At 35.7% G+C, this 12012-nt stretch overlaps 1 protein-coding gene across 1 annotated transcript; it reads right to left on the bottom strand.

The window, feature by feature from the left end:
- Window positions 1-1833: 1833 nt before the first annotated feature.
- On the bottom strand, window positions 1834-11972 carry LOC141707368 (uncharacterized). Its single transcript, XM_074510492.1, has 20 exons — window positions 11816-11972; window positions 11601-11711; window positions 10907-11010; window positions 10728-10814; window positions 10531-10606; window positions 10366-10440; window positions 10226-10279; window positions 9212-9271; window positions 8990-9106; window positions 8237-8331; window positions 7929-8134; window positions 7303-7400; window positions 6304-6407; window positions 6028-6193; window positions 5695-5817; window positions 5149-5231; window positions 3859-4000; window positions 3290-3319; window positions 3065-3135; window positions 1834-2960 (listed from the first exon to the last, which is right to left on the bottom strand). The coding sequence occupies exons 2-20, from the start codon at window positions 11637-11639 to the stop codon at window positions 2159-2161; spliced, it is 2532 nt and encodes an 843-aa protein (XP_074366593.1). The 5' UTR covers window positions 11640-11711; window positions 11816-11972; the 3' UTR covers window positions 1834-2158.
- Between the last annotated feature and the right edge of the window lie 40 nt (window positions 11973-12012).

The following is a 12012-nucleotide window of genomic DNA, read 5'->3' as shown; positions in this document are numbered from 1 at the left end:
TCATTTACATGCAAAACAAGGACGTTCAAAGATGCTATATCTTTCTTGGATTGCATTAGACAGGAAATTGAAGAAGCAAGTGCACGGACTTAGCTGATAGGAATATTATTCTTGTTTTATTGCACGTGTAAACTTGGTTCAATAAAAAATAAAGTGTACTAAGTATTTAGATAACAAGTAAGAACTCAAGAGTTAAGCAAGCTGTATCTTTAGAAAATACTCTCAAATTCAAAGTTGTAAGAAAGAACTTGTAAGCAGCTGTGTGCAATTTGCATCACAAAGATTTCTTCAAATATACATCTCTGGTGGAAACACAAATCCACCAGAAAGTTTTTAAACATTGTGTTTATTTACTTTGTGTGAGTAGAATACTTCAAAAGTTTTATCAACATTCTTACTTATTCAAAAACACAGTTGTATATTTTATTAAGAGTTTGTTAAAAAATAAAAAGAAACCAGAATTACGTTGTATATTTTATTATGAATTCAACCCCTTCTGTAATTCTGTTGTTGCAATCATTCGTAGCCCAAAGGTCGGTGAAAGATTTTATCAAATGGGCTATTAAGCTTGGAGAATTTGACATCAAGTATAAGTCTCGAATATCGGTAAAGGCTCAAGCCCTAGCTGATGACCAAAAAGTCGAGGCATAAGGAGATACCCCAAGAGGGCAAAAACAAGGGCAACGATGAAGAAGAAGAAAACTTGGCTAATGAATATTGGGTGCTCTATCCTTATAGAGCGTCAAAAGCAAAATCAAGTGAAACTGAGCTAGTTCTACAAAGTTATAATGGATTCATAATCGAAGATGCAATGAAGTTGGATTTTTCAACAACAAAGAACAAAGCTGAATATGAAACTCTTATAGTTATACTTGGTCTGGCTGGAACCCTGAGGGTTATGAACCTAAAAGTATGTTTCGATTCAAGGTTGGTGATTTTTCAAGTAAATGGAGAATCTGAAGTAAGAGATGAAATCAAGGCTTGATATTGTAAGATTTGTACATGTAGTCATGACTCATCTTATTAAATGTCACCTTGAACACATTGCAAGAGAGGAGAACAGGGGGGGGGGGCTGATACCATGTCCAAGTTTGTCTCTTCAGAATTTGAAAACAATTCAGGAACTGTATTTTCAAAATCTGAAAACTCTTGATGTCAAGATGCTTGTACTTGGATGAGGAAGTTGTTCAGTAAATCTCATTAAGACTCATCTTGAAACAGGATGACTTCCCAGTGATTCGATGAAAGCACGAAAGTTGTATGTGAGCGTTAAGGTATGCCTAATTAATAGAATTTTATACAAGAATTTTTTTTAATTTTATACGTGCGATGTCTTGAACCTGACGAGACTCAATTAGCCTAGAAAGGGGACATGGTGAATTTGTGTGTGACCGTTGCCAGGAACATGCACCTGATGTTAGGCAACCACCAAAGATGCTGATATTCAGTAGTTCTCCGATCCCTTTGCTAAGAATTGATGGTTACATGTAATTTCGGTCAATTTCGTTCACCCACTGTAGACTTTCTCTCTCCCTCTACCTCAACTTCTATAAAACCCTACCATCTCTCATTACATGTAGTTCAAATCTTGTTTAATTTTTTAACATATCATTTAAATTGATAATTGTTCCAGTCGATTAACTATTAAATGAAAAGATACTGCTCTGCGCAAAATGTATATGATTCATCACAAAATGCTCAAGGTTAAAACCTAAAGAGTATCATCATTCTTTATCATGGTATATAGGATGAATGTGTGCTGATTTCTGCAAAACGATACTTGGCCGGTATAACAAAAGGATGTCCACAACAACAAAGCTAATTGCTTGCGTATGTACCAAATTAAACAAGACTAATACAGATGAATTCTTAGAACTTACAGATCACTATATCAGACTGTATATTTGAAACTCTATCATAGAACAGCACGCCACATAAAATATCAGAATCTATAACTAGTTAATTCAGATACAGAAAATAACTATATTTTGTACAATCTATTGCATAAATGAAACTTGAATAGCAAGAGCCAATTGTTATCGAACTTTCAGCACCAGGAAAGGGCAGGCTTGAGTTTGGAGCAAGATGGTGAAAAAAGCAACAGGAAAAGTGCTCTCCTTTCTGTGTAGATTTTGATCACCAAAGACAACCAACCCTTTTATTCCAATACTGCAACCTCCTGCTCGACTTTCCAGTAGTTTGCATCATTGAACTCATCCAATTCAGCACCTTTCTCATCAGAACTTTCCTTCTCCCGAAGCTTCGGGCCAATGTTCCTTTTCAACGGCCCAGCTTCACCAACGATGCCCTCCTTGAGAGCCTGATCCATTGCTTTTTCTGTACCCTCTAATTCAACCCCTACAAATTCTACATCTTCTTCGAACAGAGATGGAGCCCTTTTGCTCAATTCGAATCCTATTGATTCTTCACTAGAATTTGAGATGCCATTTGCTAGAGATCCTCCGCCCGATGTGGAACTGACAGGTGTCGGAACTACATCAACTGGACTAGCAATATCAACACTCGATTTTGCATAGTCTTCAAAGGGATTTACACTTGATCCACTAACTGGGAAATCGGAGGACTCTCCCCATCCCACCCATTCAGGTATAGGCCTATCTCCAAATAGATCATCATTGCCTGATGTCTCAAAGAAGCTTGGATCACCAAAAGAAGTAGGCCTCTCCTCCTTAAGATCCATGTCTGCAGAATCTGTTGAAGTAATATCATTGATATTATTCTTTACATTGTCCAGATTAGTTGTGTTAGCAGGATTTATGCTTTCGGCCAATTCTTCATCCTCTCCAACCACCACCTCATCATCGCTACTGCTGTTGCCACCGCTATTCGCTGCTCCATTCAAGTCGATGTCATCCAAAATCTCATTATGTGAGGTGCTCAAAGATGAATCACCTATTCTATCATCTTGGAAAGCAAACCAGTTTGAATTTGTAAACAAACTGCACAGCATGGAGGTAAATGGTTATATTAATACAATATCACATTTTTTACCAACACACCTAAAACAGTCCCAAGTTGACCCTATCTTTACTTCAAAACACACCTTCCTTGATCATCACCCAGTCTCAGGGATGATATTACAACCTCACCAGAATCATCACCGAAGTAAGTATCCTGCTTAATCAAAATTAACAACATTAGAATAATAACCGAATTATACTTCTTGCGTCCGTCACACAAACCTCATACTGATAAATATATGTGGAAACACAAAATTTCTTCACTCTAACAGGTAAATGAGCACTAGAAAACTTAAAATGCAACATACCTCGTCATTGCGATCAAGAGTTCCATGGCCCTGCAAATCAGGATGGCAAGTAGATATATAACATTATTAATTATTTACACGCAAGGAATATATAAAAAGATACACACAGACACACACATATTGGATCTGCTATTCTGGTCCAGTAAGAACATTTGCCTCTAGACCATTTGAGGACAAACTCATCTCAGATGCGTCTGATTAGGCAATGAATGGCTGGGACACGTAAGTTTAGCTGAAGGATATAAGGAAATATCTTTAGTGCATGAAACATATAAAAAAATAATCACGCCTAATGGCCATAAACCAGGACATAATCTTGGGCATGGAAACAACGCCTCTTCCCCGCCTATAAAGAGCGGACAATTTTTCTTCTCTGGCTAATAGGTGTGGAAGGGTGGGTAAATGACAGTTTATCTGTCATATCTCATCCCTCCAATACCTAATCAAATATCTGAGGTTTAAGTACTGTCCCAAATGGTTCATGGCAAAACAAATTCCTGGACCAGCTCCATATAAATAATAGGGGGATAAAGAGGGTAGAAGGGAAAAAAAGTCGTCTATCTGCATACATTTTCAGCATCGTCATTATCGTACATGCCGTATCTAAATGCCTGACTTAAATTATTTGCTAGAGCTGCTACATCATAGTCCCTGTCATGAACATCTTCATCATCACTGTCCCTTATCCTATCATGCAGTGCAGTAGGCCGGCTGTAAACAATGTACAGAATCAATGGCATGAAAACCAGTAAACAAAAAAGTTTCCAACTATTAACAAATGATATACGCTGCAACAACAACAGTGCATGCATATATATAACAGATGCAAATAAGTTCCTGATTCCTTGCGCACTAAATGATTACCAGACTTCCTATTCATGTTCAAAATCCTATAGTTCTATACATTCTAGGACTGGACAAAAATTCTCAACAATCCAGATGAATTCTAAAATGTTTGCACATTGTTGATAGTGCACACAGATATTTAGACGTTATAAATAATTCTGCAGGTAAAAAAGAGAGATGAGAAAAATATAAAAATATTCATATTCTTGTATCATTCTAACACAGCCAAGGAAAGCCTTTAATTAACTCGCATATGACATGATTAATTAATAATATTAAACCAACTCCTAGTTTCTATCAAGAGACCAGATGCAGAATATGAACGATGAACTTTCAGTTTCCTGCCTGATAACTATGAAAAACTGAAAAAGCATGATCAGTACAGAATCAAACTTGAAATTTCGATACAGACTGCCTCAAAGTACCATCGAAAAGATAACGTCAAAAGCATACTTAGCCTTTTCCATCTAACAAATACGATCCTCGATCGACTAATGCACAAAAACATTCATGATTGCAAGGCTAACCTATAGCTAAACAAAGTAATGTTGCTTTTGACTCTTATAATACCATAGGTCCTAGCAAGTAGTGATGAATTTTCTTTGTAATGTTTTTAAGGTTTGCCATCACACAGAGGTTTATACATTTACCCTTCAATCTTAGCCTCGCTTTGAACCAACATGTGTATTACAGATGTTCCACAAATAACTCTCCAACTTTTCCGTATTCCAGTTCTAATGATTAAAGATGCAGTGTCCAGCACCCATATCCTTGTGCGAGTGAAACGAATCACACCATGTCAAAGAAAAAATCCATCTAATAAACAAATAAAAGAGTCCATGTACAGCTAGTAACTACCGAGGCAAATTGCATTCAATTAAAAGATTAAAAAAAACTATCCAGAAAGAACGGACAAGACAAATTTACAAACCCATACCTTTGCCTGAGTGATAAATGACTTAATCGTAGGATAAACAATATTTATAGCCAGGTAATATGGAATAGACGCATACCCGCAAGCCCAACGATAAACATTCTCGACCATATTACGCTCCTGCAAAGCTGAAGCCTGCCAATTATTCCATTCGCTGTTTCCCTAGATAGTTGCCAAAAATACTTGAGAAAATCAAATGTTGCGAACAAACACTTGGGTTGGTGATAAATCGTCTTATGGGATTACTTAAACAAGCACAATATCAACGAAAATTAAATTGCACATTGCAACAAAAACTGATAGGATAACATTTGCTCCGGTAATGGATTCCTAAAAGGCAAGAATTTTTTGTCACAGTTCATCTTAGATAATGCCAAACAAAATGGTGCTGTCAAGATTTTCTCCATTAAAATGTTAAACATCCGATGGAACCTAGCTTCGACCTGCCCTATGCAACTTATTAGATCCCCCTTGATGATACAACAACAGTTATGATTTCTAATCCTTGGGGAATCCTCTAACTATACACATGTTAATATGATGCTTCTAAATCCAAGAAGAAAAGTAATGTTTCTCTAGTAAGTCTCTTTATTATAGCAACACATGTGTGATATATACTACATACCTGTAAGTGCATCTGAATCCGGCTATCTGTGTTTCCCAACTGCACAAGCTTATTGGAAATACGTGTAATGTGTCCAAGGTTCCCCATTCGGGGCACCTGTCTTCCAGTAGAAGGTAATGTTGGCTGTAAAATAAAGAGAGAATAAATAAACTATACATTACTCATTTCCCATTCAAGTAGGACACAAAAATCTCTCAAGGTACTATAAGATGCCATAAAGGCACCCAAACATTGTGAATCCCACTAAGGTACGCATTGCCACATACTAATCACAATTTGATTACATTATAGAAAGTAAGGCTGCATAACAGACGACTAAGGAAGAACTGTTACCCGGGTTGGTTCATTCGAAATGGTGACACTTCTATCTGCTTCGAGGATTTTGGAAACCAAATCACACTCTTGGAAAAGATTGTCAAGAATAATTGTGTTTGTGCTTTCTAAGCATGAAAATATGATACTCTCTACTTGATGATGCAAGGCGTTGTTAAAAGGGTACCTGCAACCCATATGTACACATTGTATAATAAATACTTGGGTTCTTTTGCTTTTTTTAAGCAACTGAAGTATTTTCAAGAACCGATTTCACAAACGTTTGTAACATCTTACTCAAAGAAGAGATCAATGACTCTTTTAATTGTTCCTGATATGACCAATTCCTTCTCTGCAACTTCATTTCCAGTTTTCAGTAGCAGAGCAATAAACTCCACAATCTATGACCAGGTAGCACAAGAGTTAGAGACAATATATTTGACAAAGAAATATAATTGTATAGCCTCGATAATGCCAGAAATCACAGCTGAAATGCACTAACTATATATGCCTCATATAGGTAACGACACACTGAAAGCAACAAAAGAGTGGTAGTTATACATGCTGTACATAATAGAGAAAGAAGATAACAAACATCCTCCAAAACCACGTTAAAGACAAATCAAGCAGTTCAATAAAATCAAACACAAGGTAACAACACGTGTTACACACAAAAAAAAAGAATACAAATGAACAAGCTACAGAACCTGGCCATTGAGCCATAAAAGGGCACAACATCGTAAATACAAATAGGAAATAAATAGATTCTCTTAATTTCAGTCGAAAGAATTGTTGCTATGTTCCTTCCATATAATACACCAAATGCAAAAAGGAGCCTTCATTAAATTCGTTAACTACCTACTTGCCTTCAGACCAACCCAGGCCATCAGGAAGTCAACCACAGGTTACGCGTTACTCAAAATAAGGTAACAAAGGCCTGTACAACACTCCAGAAAAAAGGTTCTTTCACATAAATTACATATATTGGAATGACTTTAATTTTAATCTATAAATTTCTTTTAGAACTGGAAAGTACACTCTCCAAACCAAAAATAAAACAAAATTGAATTCTACAAATTGGGATTAATTTGGAGAACTTTTCAAGTAAATGATGTAATTCAATCACACGGACAATAATTGGTATTTCTACGGCAATGCACTTCGGACATAAGCAGCTGCACACTCGCCATGTTAGTGATTTAACAACTCAAGCTATCAATTTACACCGAGTAATTAAAACACCTAATACATGACAACCCTACCAACATTAATTTTCAGTAAATAATGATTCCCGACCTTTAACCGGTACTTGCCAAGTGGAGGTCTTAGTTCACCATATGTTGTAGGCAAAACCTTTCCGTCAGCTGATACATTTAGTAGAGTCAACAAATCACCTGAAGAACAATCAAACTAAGTGAAGTTCTCAATTTTAAAGACCAAACTTAAACATTGAATATGCAGAACATCAATCATTATCAAAATTGCAGGGGTGGTAAAATCTGGCATGGCCTGAAACCCAACTCGAAAAAAATGAATTGGGTTCAAGAGTTTAGAGTTTCGATTGAGTTCGGGTTGACCCAAAATACCTGAGCCCGGCCCGAAAAATTATAATACATCACTACTCTGTATGGTCAGTCAGGTGAATTGTTATATGATCCGGTCCATACTCCATTTTAATATTGCTTTTGGCCTGATCCATGCTAATACATGGGCTATGGGCATAGGTTATCATAACCCATTCCAGGTCATGTCGAACACAGCCTATTTGTACCAGTCGGGATAGGGTAGATTATAGTGTTATCAGGTAAGATTCGGGACCTAAAACAGAACTTGTGGGTACGGTCAACCCTACCCAGAGTACCAGAAATTATTACCCCTACTGAATGGCATACAAAATAACCAATAGATATACATATTCTTACCAAGTTTGGGCAACATAGCATCAACAGTTTCAGAGTTAACAGATACAGGTGACTCGTGCATGTGTTGACTGCGGAAGGAATGAATCAAGGGAGAAGTTATTGATCTTCTAGGATCCAATAAGGAGATACAGACAGACAAAGAATGGACAAGGCTCGATTTCGACTGGGAGTCTGCCAGTGCATGATCAAATATTCTAGAAACGAAACTGCAAGAGATAAAAAAATATTTTTTATATATAGCTTAATAGGTGTTTTAGTTCAAAATTGACAGTACATATTCACGAGACAATATATAAAATAAATCAAACCTTGGGCTAGAGAGTTTAGCAGCCAAGGGTGACGGTGCATTCCGAGTAACAGTGCATAAAGTTTCAGCGGCATTAGCATGAACTTCGGGAGGGCTCTGAATAAATGAAAAGTCAGTCAGCTGCATTTTTCAGAACATAGTGTTTTCTGATATCTTGGCCCAAAACAGAAGCATACTTATTATGACAAACATATGTAAATTTAAATATTGCAAGAAAACATACTAAATATACAGTTAAATAATTTCGATAGCCAAAAAAGTAAACTACTATCTAAAGTATAGCAACCTAGTAGAGAATAGAGAACTAGAGTGCATATAACGTATAAGTTTTAGTAACAAATAATGGTTAATTTTGTCCATGTATGGAATCCACATAAAAAGGGTTTTTTATCCTTAGGCAAAGTGGCAACCAAGCGACAATTTCTATCCCCAACGGCCCAACCTCAATATGTGAATATCAACCAAGCTCAATCTGTATGAATTAGCAGCTAGCTATTGAAGTACTAGTTTTGACATATCTTCACTAAAGAACTAGAAGCTTTATTTACTCTTAAAACATAAGGTTGTCTCCAACTTAATTACATTAAACAAACTGAAAGGATACAGCAACCCAAAAAAGGTACAAATCACAATTTGCTAAACAGTAGTTAGGTACACCGTTATTAGAAACGGTAATGTAATATTATAGAGAGTGAAAATGCAGTAACAGCAATTGTACTGAGATCAACAATTTTTTATGAAACTAGTTACTTACTGATGGGCTCAGTTTATCAACAATCATCTCTAACAAATTGCTTTCTGCAAGCCACTGCATCACATCCGAAGAATTAGGATACATGTGATCATCACTGCCTACAAGCCGAAGCAAGACCTGTGTAAAAAGCTCAGCAAAAAGGAAGAGCATTAAAGAAGTATTAAGAAAATCAAAACAGCACCATCGAAATCTTAATAGTTACTTGCAAATTCAGATGCTCACCTCCATGATGGATGTAATACCTATCAAATCAACTAGTTGGCTAAAAACATTCTGATGGGACTGCAAAAACAGCAAAATGTAAATGAAACAAAGTATTTGTACAACAAAATGGAAATTCAGCAACTCCGGTATTGATGATAAATTGGCATATATTAAATAGGAAATGCTAAAACTACATGTACAAGACACAAGAAAACCTTAATGCTCAAAAGTTCAGTCATTGAAAGAGAACAAATGAAAATGCTGCAATACATATTATATTATTTTCAACAGAAAGGAAAGTAAATTAATATAAGATACCATCACACCATTTTCATAGCTATTAACAGGAAGCTGCAACCTCAACTCTACAAGACTATTTAACTATTATGAATAAACAAAAAAATTGTACTCAACTTTTGTAGTCTCTAAGCAAATTATCATAATATAAAATTAGTACCTGCAGGGCAAAAAATAGCTTGCTTCATGCTAAACTCGACGCTCCCATTTAATTCTAACATAAAGCCTACCAAAAAATATTTTTCTAGCAATTTTTCTCCCTCGGACATCTTAACTTGCATGTTTTGAATATGATGCCAATTCTATTCATTGCATACAGTAGACACTAGGCATTTTAGACAAGTATATACGTGTTATTAATTTATTATGCTACAAATTTGTCCATTGATGGACTGAACAATGTGGATTTATATATAGGCATTGTGGCAAGTTGACAAAGTAATTACATTCTTCAAAATAGAAGAAACTAGAAAGCACTGCTAGATATATGGTATGTTACTCGGACTCATCCATGTTGGACACTCGACACTCGGACTTGAACACTTATTTTAGTCCAAAAACATGTATGTGTCCATGCCAGACACTTCAGTACTAAATTTAGGCAGACAACGCAATTCCACCGAAACAAGTAGGAAGATTCCAAACAAACTTGAATTTAAATGGGAAACAAATACAGATAGAAGGATATGAATAGAAACTTGACCATTGCAAATGTAACTCAAAGATTCTGCTTACCTGGACATAGTTCATTAGCGGAATAGTCTTCCGCAACATGAGACAAGTCACAACCTACAGTACGGCAAAACCAATAAGGTAAATCACTTTGCTAAAACAGGCGTGCACTGCAGATTAAAGTAGAAGCATGATTCGCTAACCTTGCTAAAATATCCTGCCAGAAAGGCACTATGAGAACGAGTCGGTTCCAAAAATGAGAAAAGCAAATCCATTAACTGCATTTGTAACAAAATAATTTAATACTGAACATAAAATGTCATTGGAAAATAGACTTCTCCACATTGGTTACAAGAATGGATACATACCCCATCTTCCTCCACTAAAGTTTTGAGAATAACATCGATTTCGCAAGTGAATACCTCACAGGCAATAAAGGGAAATCTAGAAATGTGATAAAAATTGATTAAAGCAAATAAATTTATCGTAAACTAATGAACTTACAAGTCAAAGTAACACAATTATTTAGATGGCCGATTTTATACTTAAAAAAAACAATTCATACCTCAAAATACGTTTGCTTTCAGCATCCTCGGGAGGCTCATCAATAATATAGTGCAATAACTGTTCCACCTGAGCTCTTTCTCGCAGACTGAAAAAGAAAAAAGGAATTCTAATGAGCAAGTACAACAACAAACTTCAAATGGATATAACCTGGGTAAAATTAGTAAAATGTATAATTACAAATTAATAAGACGGCTATTCAATGCTTTGCATTCTTGAATTATCTCATCCTCATCAAGAAGCTCTTCCAAAGTAAAATTCTCCTTATCTAACACCGACTCAACCTGAAACAAGAAGTTAGCATAAGTACAGCAATTCAAAATCGTCCCCAATCCTCACATGTACAAACTAAAAGCAACTGCCAAATCTTAATAAAAATATACAACTAAAGAGCACGTGGCATGAAACGCTTGAACTAAAACAAAACGTAACAGAGGTTATCAAAATTTGTAAAGCAAGTCAGTGTCGTCTAATAAGGAAACCGACACAGAAGACATACAAAATAACTGCAAACCTATAAAGAAAAAGAAAACATCCAATTGCACATCCGACAATCTTCCTTGGTGGCAGATATGATCTAACAAATTGAATAGTATATAACAGACTAAAAGTCAATCACATGTCAAATTAAAGTAACAAAACTAATAACTAACATCTTTTACAATATTTATCTCCAATTGAAGTTATAAAACCCATAACTAACATCTTTTACGATATATATACATGTCAAACTAAAGTAACACAACTACTAACTAACATAGATTATGATAAACACGCAGCTAAATTGAACTTAGTAGCAGAATTCCGTGGCTGAACAAATTCACAAATACATGGAATTGGATAAATTAAAGCTATATTAAAGGCGGAAACTTACGGGCGAAGAAGCAGAGATAGATGGAAGTTTCCAGAACATGTTGAATGAGTATAAGCTATATAAGCATATACGTAAACCAGCAGGAGCTCAGCTAAGTTGGATCTGTGAACCCTAAATTGAAGAACAAGGTCAGCTGAAATAGCTAAAAGAGTATGTATAGATATATAAGGCAAATAACAATTGGTGAATAAATTTGAGAGAGTTGAAGTAGAAACCCTAAGATCGAAGAAACCTCCAAAATTAATAACAACTGCAAATTTATCAAATTGGATGTTTGTGCTGTGTCGTGTAAAAATATGTGTGTGTGTATTTGGTAATTTTAGTAATTTAGTCTGTTTGATGTTGTAATGGTCGTGTATTGTGCTTGCATTTTTTGTTTTCTTTTCTTTTGGGGTTTCGGTAGAGTAGCGGT

This window comes from Apium graveolens, chromosome 2, assembly GCF_009905375.1.
Source record: "Apium graveolens cultivar Ventura chromosome 2, ASM990537v1, whole genome shotgun sequence".
In the NCBI taxonomy this organism is placed as follows: Eukaryota; Viridiplantae; Streptophyta; class Magnoliopsida; order Apiales; family Apiaceae; genus Apium; species Apium graveolens.
This window is presented reverse-complemented; position numbering and strand designations above follow the sequence as displayed.

Excerpts from the sequence above, each read along its gene's own strand:
- LOC141707368 (XM_074510492.1), bottom strand. The coding sequence starts at position 11,639 with ATGTTCTGGAAACTTCCATCTATCTCTGCTTCTTCGCCC. Across the intron at positions 5,232-5,694 it reads GGATTCAGATGCACTTACAG|GGAAACAGCGAATGGAATAA; the intron begins GTATGTAGTATA and ends GCAACTATCTAG. Across the intron at positions 3,136-3,289 it reads CTCTTGATCGCAATGACGAG|GATACTTACTTCGGTGATGA; the intron begins GTATGTTGCATT and ends TTGATTAAGCAG.